Source organism: Camponotus vicinus, unplaced genomic scaffold (genome assembly GCF_025532165.1).
Source record: "Camponotus vicinus isolate PSW18456_S1 unplaced genomic scaffold, iyCamVici1.0 SCAF_7, whole genome shotgun sequence".
NCBI lineage: Eukaryota > Metazoa > Arthropoda > Insecta > Hymenoptera > Formicidae > Camponotus > Camponotus vicinus.
Window position 1 is genome coordinate 9,920,273 of NW_028141979.1, and position 22,767 is coordinate 9,943,039.

The following is a 22,767-nucleotide window of genomic DNA, read 5'->3' on the forward strand; positions in this document are numbered from 1 at the left end:
TGAAAGATGGAAAATGTATAAAGAAGTACTTCAACGTTATCTTTACTTTGTTCGGGATGCAAAAAAGCGTTTTCGCAAAGATTCGCGTGGGGCTTTAAACGGTGACGCCGATGATAAAACTGAGCAAGACGAGGACATGTACTTGGAAGATGACGATACCGAAGAATTTACGCGTACTTTAATTAGTAGCGTTGAAGATGGAGGAGGAGGTGACGCTAATAGTTTCGGAAAAAAACGCGATCAATCGGCGGAAATGATTAAAAATATAATCGAAAGTGTGCCGAAAACTTATCGCTACAAAGCTCACACGCTATTGAAATATTTACTCGATGCTCCGTCGTCAAAGATCGGTTGGGATAGACAAGGACTCGTGACTATAAACGGTGCGGTTGTAACGGGTTCGAATATTAGCGATCTCATAAATGACGCGATACGCGAGAGAAAAACAGTAAAAGCAATCGGAAGAGTTCAGTTTGCGCGATTACTGCAGGACATAAACACACCTTCCAGTCTCATAGGAAATCGTAGTTTTTTACACGTAGGCAAAATAGCTCGTCGTATTAAAAGCAGCGAATTAGCAGCTGTTACTTCCACTCCGAAAACTCGTCGTTCACGCAGCAGGTTAAACGAGACAGTTGTATCCGAAGGAGATACGGTATTTATATCTGCCGATGAGGATGAGGATGAGGCCGATAAAACATTAGCAAGTAAGGACGAGAATTCCCCGACGAAGAAAGCAAGAGGTTTATTCGGTTGGAGCAAATTCTAATAAGATGGAACTCGAAAAATTATATTACGATCCTTCGCACTACGCGGGTTATTCAGCGACGGTCAATTTATCACGAGCGGCTAAGCCGAATTTCTCGCGTAACGAGGTTGTCGACTGGCTTAAATCGCAAGACGCGTACACGCTGCATCGTCCAGTACGACGAAAATTTCCGCGTTTACATTATAACGTGACAAATATCGATGATTTATGGGAGGCTGATTTAATCGATCTTCGTAATCTTAAGAGTTATAACGACGGATATTCCTATCTACTGGTGGTTATCGATGTACTTAGCAAATTTGCTTGGGTAGAACCTTTGCGCGATAAAACTTCGACGTGCGTGATAAAGGCCTTTCAAAACATATTCTCGAGAAACAAAAAACGTTTACCCGTTTACCTACAAACCGACAAAGGTAAAGAATTTATCGCGAGCGCTGTACAAAAATTCTTAAAAGAAAAAAACATCCGATTTCGTGTAGCGCGAAATCCCGATATCAAAGCAGCTATAGTCGAACGTTTCAATAGAACACTTAAGGAGAGGATGTGGCGCTATTTTACACATAAAAATACTCGCCGTTATATCGATATTTTGCAGGATATTGTTCACGCTTACAATCATACTCGTCATTCTAGCATTAAAATGCAACCAGCGATCGTTACGTTGGAAAATGCGCGTATCGCGCGAGAAAATATGAATCGACGTTGGAATATCAATGCCGAAGATGGTGAAGGAAGAAAAAATCGCGGGCGCAAACAAAAGTGTAAATACAGAGCGGGCGAGCTCGTACGCATTAGTAGAGCAAAAGCAGCGTTTGAGAAAGGATACGAGGCGGGATGGAGTGAAGAAATATTTCGAATTCATCGCGTTCTCGAATGGAGAAGACCTCCTGTATACGAACTAAGCGATTTACAGGGCGAGGTTATAGACGGGATTTTTTACGAGCAGGAATTAACGCAAGTTATTAAAGACTTACGAGAGGGAGAATTTATCGTAGACCACGTGATAAAAACCAAGGGACGGGGCGACAATAAACAATTACTGGTTAGTTGGCGGGGATATCCTTCTAAATTCGATTCTTGGATATCAGCCTCGAGTTTAATATCAAAATGAGAGGGGAAGAATTTCACATAATCCTCCCGAGTAATAGTAGCATGCGCTACTTTCCGGAAAATAAAACAACGTGTTTCACCACCGAATTACCTCAGCGTATAGACTTAAGCGGTCGTTGGGAAGTAGCGCTCACGGAGATCCAGTTTCCGTGTAGCTTTTTACATATACGCCCTGGAGAAGGAACAATAAAGTTTATCGATATTAATAAGAGCATCGATGCGTTTTCTCATGCGGATGTCGAAGTATCACCAGGCGTTTATTCGAGCGTACGCGATATTATAGAGACAATGAATGACGCGTGCAAACCCGTAAAAGCCCATGTCGTTTGGGAATTAAAAGCTGGTGGTAAAGTTGTTATGAGACTTTCCTGCAAAGAGAGGAAATGCGATATGGAACATCATGTGCATTTTTCCGACAAGCTTTGTCGTATGCTCGGTTTTGATTCACGCTGTGGAAGTTCGAACGATCTACTACCGATCTACTACAATCCTGACATTCCTCCTTCTTCGAGCATTGCTTTTCCAAAATTTCCTTTTGTACTCACGGGTGACGACTATATAATAGCCGACATACCAGCTAGTTTGTTGCGAGGTATTCCAGACAAGCTTTTCGTCTACTGCGACATTTGCGAACCTTATATTACGGGCGATGTACAATCGCCTCTTCTTCGAATAGTCGCGCACGATGTACGAAACGATTATCCGTTTGCATCCACTCAGATAAAGCATTTTTCGCCCGCGCAATACATCGCGCTGCGGCGAACGAGTTTCCGTACGATCGAAATAGATATAAGAGATCAGCTGGGGAAGAGCATACCATTCGAATTCGGAACGCTGACGGTAACTTTGCATTTTAGGTGTATCGATTAGATATTATAAAATACACGGAATCCGCGAAAGAGAAAAACGCATTTGACCGTTCATTATTATTATTATTATTAATGGACTATTACTCGGTATATTGCGACGAATTACAGAACGGAGGCGGACGCGGCGGCGGAATCCCGCGAGTTTTCGTCGGATCGCCCTATCAGCGCGGTCACGGAATCGGCAGTTTTCTCGGGGGATTATTCAGACGCGTACTACCATATTTAGGTAAAGCCGCGCGAGCTGTGGGAAAAGAAGCTTTACGGGCTGGCGTTAATGTAATCGAAGACGTCGAAAACAATACGCCATTTAAGGTAGCGGCCAAACACCGTTTTGAAGAATCGCGAGACAAACTCAAGAGAAAAGCCAAAGAAAAAATAAGTAGTCTAATGAAGGGTTCGGGATATAAGTCTGATGCGAAAATGCATGTAGCTCAGTTCCCTTTTGTCGGGCTTGATAATCACATCGCACGATCCGCAATAACATCGGCTCGCAAGCGACGACGGACGAGTAAGAAAATCAAAGCGGTTGGGAAAAAAAGAACGAGTACAAAAGCGCAGAGAAATAAAAAGAAGAAGAAAAGTCGTACGGTTGTGAAAAAAAGACTTAAGACGTCTGCGAAACGACGTAAAATCGGTAAAAAACGTACCGTATCCGATATATTTTCTTAAGCGGTTATATTCGGAGCATTCTAATTTAACGACGGTGGCGAGCGACGGACGACAGCGAGCAATTTGCGATAAAGAAATATGTCTTTTCTTCACACGCATTCGAGCGAGTGTTTAAAGAGCGAACTAGATCTCTTCTCTCTACCACCTACGCAAACTAGCATCGAAAATTCGCAATGGATTCATTACAAACCCGTGACCTCTCTCTCGGACGACTCGCCGATAGAATTCGTCATCCCCGGACACGGAGAAGAATATTTAGATCTCACGCACACCATGCTGAGTCTTCGTCTACGTGTAGAAACAAGCGCCGATTCCACGAGACAGGCTTCAGGAACAAGCGCCGAAAGAATAGCCGTAGGCCCTGTAAATCATTTGCTTCATTCTATCTTCAATCAAATCGACGTGTATTTCAATCAAAAGCTCGTGTCGCCTCCAAACAACGCTTACGCGTACCGTGCGTACATAGAGGCGTTGTTAAATTATTCTTCACCCGCAAAAACTTCCCATCTAACTTCCTGTCTATGGGACATGGATGCACCCGGACACATGGACGATATGTTGGAAACAAATCCCGGCAATCCCGCTCTCGCGAGACGCGCTCGTTACATTTCCGGAGGAAAGGCGTTAGATCTCGTAGGACATCTCCATTGCGACGTTTTCAATCAAGACAAATTTTTAATTAACGGTGTAGAAGTACGGTTGAGATTCGTTCGTTCGAAAGATTCGTTCTGTCTCATGGAAAGCGGAACATCGAAAATTCACATTCTCGACGCTACCTTGCTCGTTAGAAGGGCGAAAATAAGCTCGGGTTTGTTACTCGCGCATGCTAGAATGATGAGTAAAGTTACAGCCAAGTATCCGCTCACGAGAGTCGAGGTTAAAACATTCACGATTCATAGCGGCGTTATGGGTGAATCGTTAGATAATGTAATACTCGGTCAATTACCGAAGCGAGTAATAGACGTCGGTTTCGTTAGTAATAAAGCGTTTAACGGTGACAGAAAATTAAATCCGTTTAATTTCAAGAACTACGGAATAAATTTCTTCTCGCTGTACGTCGATGGCACGCAAATCCCCAGTAGACCTTTGCAACCAGCTTTCTCCGAGGAGGAACCGCTTTACATCGAAGCTTATCAAACGCTTTTCTCGGGAACAGGTATTCATTTTTTGAACGAGGGAAATTCTATAAGCAGAGACGACTATTTCAAAGGATATACTTTATTCGCTTTTGATCTTACTCCCGATCTATCCGCTAATTGCGCTGGACATTGGAATCTCGTCAAACATGGTAGTTTACGATTAGAAGTGCGATTCGTAAGAGCACTTTCCGAGACGATTAATTGTATTATCTATGCCGAATTCGATAATGTCATAGAAATCGACTCGTCTCGTCAGGTCATCGTCGATTTTTCGGGGTAAATTTTTTATAGACGCTTAAAATTGTTCCCCCTCTACTTCGCTCAAAACTCCGACATCAGTGCGCAACGTTTCGAAAAATATTCAGTTTCGTTGGAGACACGCTCGGCGTCGTTGTTTTACATAGAGCCTCGCGTCGAATCACATAAGTTTTTTTCGTAAGATGGATATAGTCGTCGATATTCAGGGTTTCCGCGATGCGAAGAAAAAGTTTATCCCTAAGGAGGTTGCTATTGTAGCGATTGACGCTCCAATCGTCGATCATTGGATTATGATACCGACGCATTCGTTTGCGGAATTACCTGAAAAAATAAGACAAGAAAACAACTGGCTCACGCGAAATCATCACGGCATTGAATGGTTCGATGGCGAAACTAATCCGAAATATTTTACATCGCAACTGCGGCAAATTACAAGATGCGTGCGTCACATTTATGTTAGAGAAAACGAGAAAGCGAGTTATTTGAGGAATCTACTTTCTAGAAATATATATAATTTGGAAGGCATCTCACCGGCATTCAAAAATCTGACGGTAGAAGAAGAGTGCGGACATCACGGATTTCGAAAATTCGGAATCTTTCATTGTGCATTACGCAACGCTTACAAATTAAAAAGCTGGATTGTTGCGCAAAATAATTTCAGCAGCGACGGAGACAGCATTACTCGAACGACTTGCAGTTCTCCCGAAATTTTGATAGTAAGCGACGACGACGACGACGATGAAAATGAAAATATTAAAGCACAATCAAATAATAAAATAGAGAAGAAAAATCTGCAAAAAATCGAACGTGCGGCTATTAACCGCTCCGCGCAAACAGAAAATCCGTTAGCTGTACAACCCGAAAACAAGCCACCAAAAGAAATTATTCAAATAATACCGCTTGTTCGCTCGTCTTCGCTGCAAACAAATGGACTCTCGCGAAATTCTGCAAGCATTGCGTCAGCTAGATGTCAAACATGTGGGAGTCTATCCTGCCGACAGATTGCCGATGGCGTGGACGAGGTCGACGGCCATCGTCGCTAATACGGACAATCATAATCGCCCTGGAGAACACTGGATCGCTTTCTTCCTCGACGAAGACGGTACAGGGACATACTTCGATAGCTACGGAATACCGCCCTTGTATCCGGGTTTTTTCCTACGTCTCCGGCGAAATTCCAACATTTATCGATGGAATACCGAACAACTACAAGGGCTTTTCTCTCAAACCTGCGGACTCTACAGTTGTGTATTTTTATATTATATGTGCAGCGGTTACGATCTCGATGGATTTCTTAGTCTTTTTTCCGAAAATTGCAAATATAACGATCATTTAATCGTAGAATTATTTCATAAAATTTTTCTTCGCGAAAAAAAACATGAAAAATATAATGTTAATTAATAGCGTGTTTAATTGTAAGAAGATATAAAAAAAATTTTTGCGAAGTACTACGAATTGTATGCGGATATATTAATAAATGTGAAAATTTTTTATCTTAATTCGTGTTTAATACTTTTAACTTTTCCCTTCTTCCTTTATAACACCCCAGCCTTGCGTTCAATCATCCGCATGTTCATCTTTTTACCTCTGTAGTGCAATGTAGTCTAATTATAATAATTATAATAATTATAATAATTATTGTCTCCTACTGAGATGCTTTGTCTCTTTTTCCGATAAAGTGCGTCATGAACCGTTCGAGCGGAGGGGGCTTGTTTCGATATTCCATAGCGGGCCCCGAGACGGAGTGGGGAGGTAAGGATTGTTTCCTCGAGACATATGGTATACCGCCGGCTACCCTCCGAAAGTCGGTAGGTGGGGGGGGGGGGGTTCGTTCTGCCAAGACGTAGCGAGAGCGACTAAGGGCTAGGTAACGGGAATTTGACTCGGAACCCTATACAGGTGGGCCAGGGCTGGAGTGGGAGGAGGATTGCTCTTCTTCGAGTCTAGTACCGCGGAGGTAGGGAAATAAAAATTTGATAAATCGGCGACACAGCCGGCGTCGACCAATCGCAGCTCTGGGCCACTATGGTGCGAGCCAATCAAACTCTGGACCACTATGGTGCAAGCCAATCAAACTCTGGGCCACTATGGTGCAAGCCAATCAAAATCGAGACTTCGGGAGGTGGGGCATTGTTTCCACCAATCAGAACGCCTCCCTCCACTTCACCTGGCCACGCCCACGGCGCCAGGGGCCGAGTGGTGGGGGTTTGTTTTCACGCACCATAGTGGCCCATATCTACTACTATCCTTAGAAAAATAAAATAAAAAAACATCCTTAAATATTTAACTAGAGATCACATTTCAGTCGCATTAGGTAGGTAATCACAACTATCATTGAGTTTGTAACTTAGAAGCTGGGATTTCAGCTTTTTCGTTTTGATGGCGGCATCTAAAAACATAAAATAATCTCAAAATAATCAATTATCTACGTTACAAAAAAAATGGTTCCTAATATGAGACATCTCATATTACGAGACCTTCGGTATCTCTTATTAAGAGCTTACCATTTGACCGAGATTCAACAAAAATCATTTTGTTTCACTTATAAAACACTATAATGTGCACTAGTATCATAAAATAGACTACATTAGCGACGAATTTATTAATATTTTACAACATTCAAAACAAATTTTATAAAAATTTAACGTACCTTGAATCTAGTGCGGAAAAATTTATGATTTTGCTTCCGCGACAAATCAGCGTGTCCTCGCCTGTTCGCTGTCGCTGGCCGGCGCACATTGATACACGATTGGACCTGTTTATCCGAGGAAGTAAGCGACGCAAGCACCACACTTTTCAAATGCACGGTGTCGTTACTAAGAGGCTATCTTATATTGGGAACCTATCTTATAATAGGCACCTTTACCCTATATTAATATATTTTTCAGAATTTAAGTATTGTGCAATTTTTCGCCAGTTCGCAATATCATAATTGACGCGATAGTATCCTGTTATAAAATAAATTACTTTTGTCGATTATTAAATACTTTGAAATGATATATATTGATTAAACATATTTCGATATGTTAAAGATATTTCAGTATTAAATATATTATTATTATTAGAGAAGTTTGCATCTTCCGTTTTTTATTATTTAACATGAAGGTTGTATCAGCAATTCTACATATTACAGCAAGAAATGAAAATTTCAAATATATTGTTAAAATTTCAATATACTTGTAATATCTTTTGTTATATCTTATATTATATATATGAGTTTTAATACATTTCATGATTATATTTAATTAAAACTTATGTCATATATGATATCTAATCTGATATATATAATATGATATATATATATATATATATATATATATATATATATAAATGTAAATAATAATAAAACAATTCTGAGAATTTGGATATGTAAATAATTTTGTACTAATATAAAATGGTTTCTTTACAAACATGATATATGTACTAAAATATATATACTTGAAATTATATATATATAAATAAACAATAAAGATATAATTTTTTTATTCAATATTTACCACCTTGTTGTAAGTTGAAAATAATCCATTCATTTTTCTTAAAAAAGAGTTCGATTTTTGAACGCCATGGTGTTAACCAAAAATTCGTCCAAGTTACGTTAAAATCGAGTTTCGACACTGTAGTATAAGTAACAGGTATATAATATTGTTTCTCATCTGATTTGTTGTAAAATTCTACTGATACGCTTGGAAGAGCAGTAACATAATTTCGCGTCACCTTCAACACGATAGTACACCTCTGCATAATCCACGAATCTATCGTGTCTTTTATATTTAAATCATACGTGGAGTTCAATTCAATCATGACAGATCTCATAACATTCCATAAATCACGAGAAGTTGTTGCTCCAGGATCATCTAATCTATAAGATTTAACATTATGATAATTTTAATACCATATTAAAATTGATAAATAAATAAAAAAAAGAAAATCATAATTTATAAAATTTATTATCGTATTTTAATGTATAATGTAACTCCTACAGAGATAGAAATTTATGAACTTAATATAATTGTATATAAATATATATATATAAAATATACGAATCTATCGTGTATATATTACATATATACAATATATACAATTATTCATTATATACACGATAGATTCATGGATTTTATATGTTATAAAAATGGAAAAAAAAATATATATATATATTATTTTTATAACATATACAAAAATAATAAAAACATATAAGATACATATATGTAATATATATTTTTAGTATATATTTTTAATAAAAATATTTTATTTATATTTTATTTATATATTTTTATTTAATATATAATAATGTATATTTATTAATAATTATGTTAGCATTCGTCGTGACTGAATAAATAATAAATTAATTTTTATATTACAAAGATTTTAGAGTGTTTATAATCTATGTTTGTAAAACTACATTCTCCAAATCATTCAATTTAAATTATTTGTTATTTAGAAAATATGAATATCTGTTATATATTTATAGAGAAAAAAGTTGAAAATCAATCTTAACAAAAATTTATAAATATAAAATAGCAGTATAAATTTAAGCTTTTAAATATCTATGTCATTTAAACATTAAAAAACTGGAAATATATTATTAAATTTATTTTATATTTTGATTTTTCTTCCTTCTTCTCTATGATGTATATTATTACATTACAATACATTATACTTACTGATTATCCAAATATTTCATGAATCCCTTTGAAAATATATGAAGTGGTAATGTTCGTATTAACATGCGCCATACAATGGATCCTATAACGTTTGAAAAAAAAAGAATTTAGTATATTTAAAATGACTTTACTGCAATGCGCAATAAAGGTTTGTGAATATATATGTAATTAATAAAATTAAATATATCACACCCAAAGTTTGTGTAATTAAATCTAAGTAAGCAGCTATAAAAGATTGATAAATACAATTCAACGAAAAAATTTGTAATAACAGATAAATAGTGAATGATTAAAAATTTGTTAAAAATAATAAATTAGACAATTATAAGGAATCAGTTAATTTTATATTTTATTATGATTTTTTGAAATCTTAGATAAACATGTATAGTTATAATTTAAAAGAAATTACACATTATAAAATTATCCAAAAATTATATAAAAATTTAATTTTAAAGTTAGATATTATTACGTTATTGCAAATATTATGAAAAAATATATTAAATTTTACAAATGAAGGGCCTTGCACGGTTCTTTCTACGGAAATTGAATTTCGAAGAAATTTGAATTTTGATTGAATTTCCTGAATTTTGGAAATAAATAGTTTAAGTGAAAACACAATAAAAATTTAAAAAATGTCATAATAAATGTGATAAGGTTGATGAAGTGGTTTCGTCACTACAAGTATTCAAATATCGATATAAGGCGTTATTTCAATACTATTAAGGAAAAGTAAATAATATATTAAACAAAATAAATAATATATTAGAATGTCATACACAGTTGATCATTTATATTAATACATTTTACTAATTTATTAACATGGAAAAAATGTGTGTGTAGCAGCATCGCCGCTGTCGTCGCCATAACATGCTATTTGATATTTGATAAAATATAATTAGTTGAAAGTATAGTTATTATATAAGTTTCCCCTAAGTCTCCCCCTTCGAATGGAAGAGGGATACAACTTCCCTAATTGCTTTGAAGGACTAGCCTCTCAAAATAATTAAACACCTGTTTCATGATTTTTCGTAATTTTTGAACCGTTTCTGAAATATAGTATATGGGAAGTTTATGGACACCCTGTATATACATTTATGTACATATTTTCCACGTAAATATAATATCTATGTATTAATAAAAGTAATCAACTGTGTGTGATTCTACTCAATAATACATTATTTATTTCGACATTTGAACGCTTGTAGCGACGAAATGGCTCTATCAAACGATATCGCGGTTAATGTGACTTTTGATTTGCCACAAACTATTTATTTTTAGAGTTTCTGCAAATTTCACCAAACTTCAAAATTCAATTTCCATAAGAATCGTACAGGGTCTTTTGTTTATAAATGACTTTTCTCATTTTCTATGAAATTAACATTAGAAATTTATAATTATTTAATTGTTTAATTATGCAGTGTTATACGCATACCTTTGATATGAGAAAGAGAAGACTGTATATAATTTTCAGGATAGCTTATATTATATTCTAAAGTAGAATTTATAACAACATAAGTATTTAGATAGAGTAATTCATGTTGAACTTGAACTACAAACAAATCCATCATTCGGGAATTTGGCAGAGCCTAAAATCAATTCGATATAATCATAACTTATCATAAATAATCAAAAAGAAAAAGTTTTTGGTACTTATCAAAATTAGCTTATTATATGCTATTGTTAAGAATAAAGTTTGTATGTGTGTTTGTGTGTGTAAATTTTTCTGCGATAATTTTCATACAAAGACATATACATATTTAGTTCTCATTAAATTTCTTTCACCGGATTTCTAGAAACTTTAGATACTTGGAATCTTATAATTTCTTACATTTAAGAAATAAAACAGAATATTTGCACAAATATTTAACAATTATTTATATTGCTAAACCATTAATCATTTGACTGCGTATTCAAATAGCGTTAGTAATAAAATAACCTTGCCGATAATGTATGCTTGATAAAATATATTAAATCCTTCGTTTAAACATGTATGAGGCCATAAGTAAGTTGGTCTGAACAGATTTCTAATATATTTTTGTACCATCCCACGTGAAATTAAGCGCGCAATTATCGTCTTGTATGCGACAGGATCTAATTCTTCATTATAAGTGATATCTGCTTCTCTAAAAATAATTATACATACTAATGTGTATGAAAAATTTTGGATATTAATATAATTTCTTATGTAAATGGATTACAATATAATATGTAATTAAAATAGTTTTTAAAATATACCTATATTTTCAACTATATATATTACCGATAAAAAATGAAACCCAAAGTCTGTTCCATATCATTTTGTAAATCCGGGATTACGACATGATCCACTTTGCTCTCAAATGAAACAGAGGTCCGCGCAAGTTCTCTCCTCCAAATATTCCAATTACGAATGTATACACTAGCGGAAGAAATAACAGTTTTCGCAAATTCTAGATGCGGTTCCGAATGTGGTCTGAACCATATGGATGAACGAATTGTTTTATTATCTGAGAGGATGATCTGATGAAAACCCGATACTAGAAATGCTACACTATCTATGGAGATCAAAGGAGTCTTGTGAAAATATGTCCACATCATAATATCGGACATAAATATAGTAGTTTTTGTCGGCATATTTGACAAAGCTTTGTATTTTGAATGATGCAGTATGAAAATATCAAAAGTACTTCTTAATTCTGGCTTGTCCCAATATGGAAATATTTGCTGTTTTTTCGCTTTGATACCTGTTGCGATTAACCACCTGCCGTATTTTAATGATAAACATTAAATAATGAATAATATTAGATAATTGTAAGCGTAGAATGCACAAATGTATAATTTGTTTTTGATATTTCATATATTCTTTTACTTACTCTATTTCTTCATCTTTGTTTATGTACGGAATTCCGAAAGATTCCCTTACGATATTAATTGAGATTTCATACTCTATATACAGATCGTATATTCCACGCAACGAGACATCACCGAAATCGAGCACGACAATATTGTTTTTAATAAAATTTCTTGAGATTGCTTCATAAACCGTATCATTAATATTCGTTAATGTCGATACTATTATCCTCGCTGAATCCGGTGCATAAAAACTTATGTATTGTTTTGCATAAGAAATATTTAAAGTGATTATGCATTCGCTATGGAGATAATTATTGTGTAACATTAACTGTATGTCATAATGTATCGGAAGTATATTATCTGATATATTGCTTGATTTGTTATTTAATACACTGCGCACGATTTTCGATTCTTCATCGATTCCTTTGATTTTTGATTCTTCACCATCCATAGGACTCGCTATTGTCACTATGGCAAGGTATATTATACTATTACTTAATAATAGTTTTAAGAATGTCATGTTGAATTTCACTCGGATATCTATAAAAAGAACGTTTCTTCATTAAGAAAAAAAGTATTTGCAAAGAGTATGCAATAAAATCAATTTCTGTGTGAAAAAAGGTACAAGAAAATTTACAAAACACTTTATAAGAAAATACGATTAATTTAAAAAGAAATTAAAATAATACAGTTTAATAAATAAAGGAATGATTAGAAAAGATAAATATAAAAATTATTAAAACGACATATAAAATATGTTTTTCGAATTTGAATATTAGGAGACATGAAGGATGTATTTAGATAATTCCAGTAGGACAAGCACAATAAACATAACTCTTATTTATCTCAATTTAGCTATCTTTAAGATTTCTCCTAGTGCAATTATATATTTTAATGTATATATACAGGGTGACCCATTTTAACTTAGGCAGCCAAATAACTCGAAAAATAAGCAAGATAGAGAAAAATGTTTTAGACAAAAGTTGTATGGTTTCGAGGGGGCCATAAGATGGTATCATTGGTTTGATCTTGAAGAGTCATTTGAAGGTCACGTGAAGGTCACTTCAATTTTTTTAAATGGAATACCCTATATATTTTTGTACATTCTTGTAGCTTATTTCGAGTGCTTTCCAAAACACTATAATTAAGTACCTTTCCGTTAAGTACTTTTTGAGTTATGATGCTTGAAATAATTTCTTAATTTTACATAAACCGTAAAATATCTTGTAAAATATTCATTTTTCGATTATCTTACCTTAATACTTTTATGTACAAAATAATGAGAGGAATCAATTGGTGTAAAGAAAACACATAGTTGTTTTTAAGAAAAAATATGGAATTGTTAATTGCAAATTACATATTTTTTCTTCGAAACAACTATGTGTTTTCTTTACACCAATTGATTCCTCTCATTATTTTGTACATAAAACTATTAAGGTAAGGTAATCGAAAAATGAATATTTTACAAGATATTTTACGGTTTATGTAAAATTAAGAAATTATTTCAAGCCTCATAACTCAAAAAGTACTTAACGAAAATGTACTTAATTATAGTGTTTTGGAAAGCTCTCGAAATAAGCTACAAGAATGTACAAAAATATATAGGGTATTCCATTTAAAAAAATTGAAGTGACCTTCACGTGACCTTCAAATGACTCTTCAAGGTCAAACCAATGATACCATCTTATGGCCCCCTCGAAACCATACAACTTTTGTCTAAAACATTTTTCTCTATCTTGCTTATTTTTCGAGTTATTTGGCTGCCTAAGTTAAAATGGGTCACCCTGTATACAGGGTGTCCTAGACCACCCGTACACCCCTTTTCTTTCAAAAACTAAGCATTTTAGAGAAAAACGTTTTCGACAAAAATTGTATGGTTTTGAGGGGAACATAAGATGTTGTCATTGGTTTGACCTTGGATGGCATCGTTAAGGTGAGGTTAAGGACACCTTTAATTTCTTAAATGGAACCACCTATTTTTTATTGCATATTTTTATAGCTTATGTCGAGAGCTTTCCAAAACACTATAATAAAGTATTTTTTCGTGAAGTACTTTTCGAGTTATAAGGCTTGAAATAATTTCTTAATTTTACATAAACCATAAAATATCTAGTAAAATATTCATTTTTCGATTATCTTACCTTAATACTTTTATGTACAAAATAATGAGAGGAATCGATTGGTGTAAAGAAAACACATAATTGTTTCGAAAAAAAAAATGTAATTGTTAATTGCAAATTAAATTTTTTTTTTCGAAACAATTTTGTGTTTTCTTTACACCAGAAAGAGTGTACCAGAACATGCTTCGCAGGCTGCAATGCTTGCATCGAAGTTGGTGGTCGTCATTATGAGCAATTATTGTAGTCATCTGTTTTGACATTGCTAAACATTTTTGTAGTGTAATGTAATCAAATAAAGTTATTATGAGAATTATTCTTAATACTGAACATACCAACAGTTCCAGTCTGCAACTCGCAAACGGTGTGTTTTTGGAAATGAGTTCCTTATTAAAAGTTGATTTATTTTAAACCCTCTGCATACCCTACAAGTTTGTAACAGATATTCATTAACACCATGTGTCTATATATATATACAGGGTGTAACTGAAAAAGCGTCCACGGAGCAAATAGCGTTATTTCTGATTAAAAATCGAGTCGAAAAGTCCTGAACCATTTTTTTCTATAATGCTGGATAAAGCGGTAATTATTGAGTAAAGTTACGCCAATAAGCACCGACCTTTAGCCTCATTGTCGAAATTTTTTTTAAGGAAACGCTTTTGACGGAAGAAATATGATTTTTAATGCAAATTAAAGTTTTTCACATTATTACGACGCATAAGAATATTGCACGATAGCGGCATAACATAGCGCTGAAACGGCGGAGCGCTCACGCACACTACCAGGCGCGCGGCTCATTGACGTGCGCCTGTCTAAAGGTCGGTGCTTATTTACTTAATAATTACAGCTTTATTAAGCATTATAGAAAAAAATAGTTCGGGACTTTTCGACTCGATTTTTAATCAGGAATAACGCTGTTTGCTCCGTGGGCGATTTTTCAGTTACACCCTGTACACACACACACACACACACACACACACACACACACACACACACACACACACACACACACACACACACACACACACACACACACACATGTACGCGCGCGCGCGTATGTATGTATAATAATTGAACAATTCTGACAATTTGGATATGCAATTTAGTGCAAACATAAAATGTGGCTTCGACTACAATATCATAATTATACAAATATATGTATTTTCATATTGAAATATATGTATACTTGAAATTATATACGATATAATTGTATTCTTGAATATATATACTTGAAATTATATACAATATAATTGTAAATTTATTATATAATAATTAGGCAATATAGATGTAGATTTATTATTTAGTATTTACCAGTTTGTTGTAAATTGAAAATAATCCATTGATTATTCTCAAAAAAGTAAAATTCAATTTTTGAATGCCGTGGTGTTAACAAACTATTTGTCCAAGTTATGGTAAAATTGGGATTCGACTCCGTAGCATAAGTAAGAGGTATATAATATTGTTTTTCATCTAATTTGTTGTAAAATTGTACCGATACAGTTACATGATAAGTAGAGTAATCTCGCGTCACCTCCAACACGGAAGGATACTTCTGCAATCCACGAATTTATCATATCTTTTATATTAAAATCATACTTAAAATTCAATTCAATCATCTTAGATCTCATAGCGTTCCATAAATGATCGGCAGTTGTTGCTTCAGGCATACTAAGTCTATAAGATTTAACATCATAATAATTTTAACACTATACTAAAAATGATAAATTAATAATAAGAAAAAAGATCATAATTTCCACATAACTTATTTTCGTATTTTAATCTATAATGTAACTTCTACAGAGATAGAAATTTATGAACTTTAATATAATTGTGTATATATATATATATATATATATATATATATATATTCTTATTAATATATATTAATATATATTTATTAGTAATTATGTCAGAATTTGTCGTGACTGAACAAATAATAATTTTAATTTTTATATTACAAAGATTTTAGAGTGTTTATATTCTATGTTTGTAAAACTACATTCTCCAAATCATTCAATTTAAATTATTTGTTATTTTGAAAATATGAATATCTATTATATATTTATTAAGAAAAAAGTTGAAATTCAATCTTAACAAAAATTCATAAACGTGAAATAGCAATATAAATTTAAGCTTTTAAATATCTATGTCTTTTAAACATTAAAAAACTGGAAATTTATTATTAAATCTATTTTATACTTTGATTTTTCTTCCTTTTCCTCTATGATGTATATTATTACATTACAATACATTATACTTACTGATTATCCAAATATTTGATGAATCCCTTTGAAAATATATGAAGTGGTAATGTTCGTTCTAACATGCGCCATATAATGGATCCTATAATGTTTGAAAGAAAAGGATTTTAGTATATTTAAAATGTCTTTACTGCAATGCGCAATAAAGGTTTGTGAATATATATGTAATTAATAAAATTAAATATATCACACCCAAAGTTTGTGTTATTAAATCTAATTAAGCAGCTATAAAAGATTGATAAATACAATTCAACGAAAAAATTTGTAATAATAGATAAATAGTGAATGATTAAAAATTTGTTAAAAGTAATAAGTTAGACAATTATAAGGAATCAGTTAATTTTATATTTTATTATGATTTTTGAATCTTAGATAAACATGTATAGTTATTGTTACGTCCGGTGGACTCCACGATTCTTTTCTTTCCTCGAAACGATTTCGTGGAAGAAAGAAATCAAGGATCCACTTTTATTTGGAATGTAAAGCGATTCTTCTTAGGAATAAAGATAACGCGTAGAAGAACGCAACCTAACCCGCGTGTATCGCCATTAAACTTTAACAAATCTAATTCAGAGAATGGCCAGTCGAGATAGCGCTAACGGAACTCTAAATAAATTCGTGAATTATAAGACGAAAAGTTGTTATAAGAAACTCCAACTGTCCCGTATCTATTGGTACGGCTTTATGTTCGAAGCCTCTCTATCTAAAGAATTTTTAAAATAAAGATCTGGTTCTCGGGAAGATTGTCAAAATCTAATCATACAGCAATATTCTTGAAATTGATAGTGCACGTGCGCTCGTTCGACAGGCCACCCTCAAGCGTTCTCCGAATCGTTAAATCATCAAGAACGATAAGCTAATCAACTTACTCCCACTCTTTACTGGATGGAGCTAAGTCTCGAGCCAAAGGGCTTAACCAATAAAAATCTTAAGAAACGCCTCTCCTCCCAAAAATCAGCCTCTTTGTCCTTAAGAAGGGAGTATTAAAATTATTACAAGATTCCCACCATCCAGTAAGGAGGAGGAGTAATAACTTTAAAATGCAAGCGCAAGGCGCGACGCGCGCTATTAACACTACAGTTAACAGTACGCTAATTCTTCCAACGAGTAGCAGCAATTGACAGTTCAGTTCACAGTTCAAGATTCAGTCATTCAATTTTAAAATTATATAGCCTCGGGGATCCTTTTTTCTTGCATTATGCAATTGAGTTATTAATCTGTTTTATATCACAGTGAAAATGATTTTGTTAACATTTAATTGTGCATCGTGTGAATTTTCTGATGAATATCTCCATTACCCAGCTCTTCATGTTATAAACCTCCGACCTCAGCCATTGCAATTTTATCAACGCACTCATTTTTATGATGCCAACGAGTTGTGAGTAAAATTGAGTAATTTTTATTTTCTCCCTTTCCCATATCTTACTATCTCACAATTTAAAATCTATGTCTGACAAATAAATTTAAACGGTTTAATAACCATTAAATTTTACTAATTACTATCAATCAATCAATCCTTGTCTCATCGCTCCTCCAGTCTCATTCCTTGTTCTTCCTAATTCGCATGGAATCTCCGTAAGGCGATTCACGAACAATTCCTTATTTCTCTTTATTAGCTCTTTCTGATTTGTTTACCGAGAATTTATATTGTTTTCTATCTTTATATCTCGTTTCAGCCCTTCTTTATATATATCTTTTCATTTCTACTTTTTCTTTACTCCCTTTCGTATTCTTTTAATTTCCCATCCTTATATTATTATTTTTATTATTATCTTTTATTTTCTCTTTATATTATTTTCCTTTGAATTATCATTACTTTTGGGAGAAACCGTTGAAATAGATGAATAATTTTCGAACTTAGACTTGGCGAATCTCTTATCTTAATTTTATTATTGTATTTTAATTTAGACCTGTGTTTCAGCGAATTTAGAAAATTTTAATTCTAACTATAACACATATGCGCAAGCGACGAATTCTATACTTCTCCTAATGAGTAAGCGTTATTCATATTTTTATTACACATTCACTTTTTATTTTGTTTTATTTCTTATATTATATTAATTATATGTATATTGTATTAACCAGTCAGAATTTAATTCTTAACTTAAATTCTTCCCTGTATATTCTGACTGATGACTTCCGAACGATTGTAACACCCGCGAGCATATATACATACACATACAGATACCCACTCACGCATACCTACAACTGCTAAGATGTATTTTTCTTTCATTATTTTTTTTTATATATAATATATGTATTTTTAATTTAATGTATAATTTAATTATTTAAACCGTTCTCTTCCCTAAATCCTGAGATCGCACTAGGTCCCATCCCGCGTAACAAGGATTAAATTCCTTTATCGAAAAGGGGCCACCGAACGAATAGGCTTAAAAACGCAGCGTTAAAGAGACCTTCGGTCGCTGACCTGTGTCAGGCCCTTCACATTCGTTCGACCCGATCCATACACACGCCCGAATAAAGTGTGTCACGGGGTAAGTAAGTTGCGTCCTTCCATACGGCCTATCCATTCCAGGATCTGGACGTAACATTGGCAATGAGAAAAAAATAATAAAAGACATAAAAAACGGCTACGACAAACGCCGCATAATTTTATGCTAGATAAGTAGAAAAAAATTAGAATGCGATCCATCCAGTGGTTCTCGAGATATTTGATTATCGTTTTTGAAAACACAGTTTCGAGAAAAACGCATTTAAAGTTGTAAGTATACTTTTAAACAATATATCAGTGATTTTTTTGAGTTATATGGAATCATTTACTTTAGAGCCATATAGTGAGTCCTCTGCAGACATGTGGCAGCCTGTATTAATTCAAGTTTGGCTTGTCTACGACGTAATCTTGCCTCCTTCGTTATGTCTTGAACGGTACGTTCCACTCTTATTATTCGCGAATTATCTGCTGAAGCATATTGATGCGCATTGCTTGCATGAATTAATTTACAATAGTGGTTTTAAATTTTAAATCCGAATCCGCGTGTACTTTTTGCTTTGAATGTTATATCATCATCACAATGTTTACTTTTCACACACTTAGATATTGCCGTGAAATAAAGTTTAATATCCTGTATCCAATATTTATCTCTTCTAGCACTAACACATTACTAGCGTTTTTTTAACATTTAGCAAAAAGAAAACGAGTGCAGATGCTATGGCGCTTGCCAGGTAAACATTCACCCGCCAATCGTGAAGTCGAGCGCCTACCTGTTAAAAACGCTATCTTTCTTATTTTTTTAAATTTCGTCTTGAAACTTTAAGGAAATATTCTTAAGATATTATACTATTATACAGGGTTTACCAAAAGTGTGGAAACCCCTTAATATTTAGAAAAATACGCATTTAAAAAAAAAATGTTTCATACAAAAGTTATAGGGTTTTATGTGGCGCATTACACAGCAACATTATTATGACCTCGAATAGCGTTGTCAAGGTTATGTGAAGATCACCTCCAACTTTTTAAACGGGACACCCTATATGCTTTTGCATATTCTTGTAGCTTATCTCGAGAGCTTTCCAAACTACTATAATTAAGTTAGTTTTCATTAAGTACTTTCCGAGTTATGAGGCTTGAAATCATTTCTTAATTTTACATAAACCATAAAATATCTAGTAAAATATTCATTTTTCGATTATCTTACCTTAATACTTTTATGTACAAAATAATGAGAGGAATCAATTGGTGTAAAGAGAAAACATAGTTGTTTTTAAGAAAAAATATGTAATTTGCAATTAACAATTACATATTTTTTCTTAAAAACAACTGTGTGTTAAAAAGTTGAATGTGACCTTCACATAACCTTGACAACGCTATTTGAGGTCATAATAATGTTGCTGTGTAATGCGCCACATAAAATCCTATAACTTTTGTATGAAACATTTTTTTTTTAAATGTGTATTTTTCGAAATATTAAGGGGTTTCCACACTTTTGGTAAACCCTGTATAAGAAAATGCAGAAATTGAAAAATCGTTTTTTCTGACCCATCTGGGTGTATGTTTTCTTTTAAGTCTTCGAAAATAGTAGCAGTATCGCTTGAATATTAGCTATAATAAATAGACTATTGCATTGACTTTAATTATATATAAATAATAATAATGAATACAATCTTTTTATGTATTAATATACATGTGGATAATTATTGGCTATAATATATTATACACACTCTCACATACCATACACAATATATACTCCTCCAAGCTAGCCTCTCCCTCTTTCTCGCGATACGATAAAAATCTCTTTCATGGCCAGATATAAATCTTAAACGACGTCAATCTGATTCGATCGTCGTAGGCGTCCAGTGCGAGATTAGCAGATAAAACGTTGCATCGTTTCGACGATTAGGATTATCCGCGAGGATTTGGCTTCGTGAACTCAAATACTGATAGCAGAGTATATCGTCGATATTAGTGCAAATGGGAAATTGATACTCGAGTATTGATGATTCCGTCAAGCAGCCTCGAAAGATTTGCCTGAGATTTCCGCATTACGGAAATTGTAACTACAATATAAGCGCGATACAAGTGTAAACTATATTTCTTCAAGTAATAAATATCGCGAGATATTTTTGGTACCATTTTTAGATCGATCACTATTGACATTTCTTCAATAACATATTTATATAATGTGATAGCTTTATAAGATCACATATTTTTTCAAATTCGAGATTTTAATTCTTTAATTCTGTTTCCATTTTGATCAGCATATTTTTATGCATTTTTTACAAGTTAAATAAGTTCAACTTAAATATATTTAAGAATAGATTTGCAACGATTATAATATGATTAATATATTAGTGCGCAATATAAATAAATAATTTAACGTGTTCAACGTGACAATTTGCATGTGTTTTTGTATTACCGCAAAATTTAATCCGAATATAATGCACAATAATACAGTTGTTACGGATGATGATTCGGATGGGAACATATTCGTGATTATTAATATATTAAAATACAGAAATCAGTGAAAAAGGGAGAGCGAGGGCAAAGGGGAGAAAAAGAAATTAAATCTTTTTTACTTTTTTATATTTCAATATTTTAATATATTCCGAAATAAAAAAGAATGCACACGAGAGTTTAAATGTATTTATCTGATCTTATTACTATGCAATAAAGCTGCAAATAAAACAATACTTTAAAAAACTTTCATATTTTCTGTGAAATTTTTTCTATTTAAAAAAGAAGCATCTTTTAAAGTCAAGTTTTCTATATAATTAATATTGTAGTATATGATTAAAATATATACAGGGTGTTTCCATCTCGCAGTAAAGCAAAACCATTAATTAAAAATGATCGGCTAATACGCGAGACTAGAAGAGCGCCGCGAGAAAGATCGTCCCATTGTAACTAAATATTTTGTAATTTATATCTCGAAATTTTACGTGGTTTTTTGCAAAATGATATAGGATTTTTTAGTCCAGTTTAGCGAGATCTACTTATGGTTTTACTTTGTACCGAGATACTGGAAACATCCTGTATATGTACATATCTGTGTAAAATAAACACGCGTAAATATATAATCAATATCTATGCATTAAATTTGTAACACAGAAAAGTAATATAATATAATATGTAATAAAATATAATATTAAAAATATATATAATATTTATAATATGAATTATATTGTAATATAATATAATATTTTCATACAATATTAAACAACACAATATTTTTAATATTATATTGTACAATTAATATTATATTGATAAAATACATATATACAATTATTAATTCCTATATGACATTAGTGAATAATTAAGTATATACATTTATAAATATTATTACAATCATTTATGCTGTATTTTTAATTTCTAAACAGTTAATATCTTAAAGATTTCGTTTTTCAATTGTCAAATGAAGGTCGAAAATAATTTATCTGTTTTTCAATCTCCGACCAGCGTGTTTCTATCTTGTATTCAATATTGGGAATGACTGAATTTTTTAAATTCTTTTTTACAAATTTCTTTATCTAAAATGGATTTTTTAAATAAGTATTAGCAATAAATGATTTCGTATTTAATAATTGCACTGTCTCAAATACAGAGTATCATTATGAACAGAATTAT

General features: G+C 32.8%; 1 protein-coding gene across 1 annotated transcript in view; it reads right to left on the minus strand.

Annotated features, from left to right (window-relative positions):
- LOC145974576 (aminopeptidase N-like) overlaps positions 1-12,833 on the minus strand; it is a 31,834-nt gene extending 19,001 nt beyond the window's left edge. The window contains exons 1-6 of the mRNA XM_083104492.1: positions 12,328-12,833; positions 11,736-12,215; positions 11,412-11,598; positions 10,908-11,061; positions 9,476-9,557; positions 8,312-8,673 (exon numbers count right to left, since the gene is read on the minus strand). Coding sequence (XP_082960618.1) covers positions 8,312-8,673; positions 9,476-9,557; positions 10,908-11,061; positions 11,412-11,598; positions 11,736-12,215; positions 12,328-12,827 — 1,765 coding nt within the window. The 5' untranslated portion in view covers positions 12,828-12,833. The remainder of the gene's footprint in view (positions 1-8,311; positions 8,674-9,475; positions 9,558-10,907; positions 11,062-11,411; positions 11,599-11,735; positions 12,216-12,327) is intronic.
- Between the last annotated feature and the right edge of the window lie 9,934 nt (positions 12,834-22,767).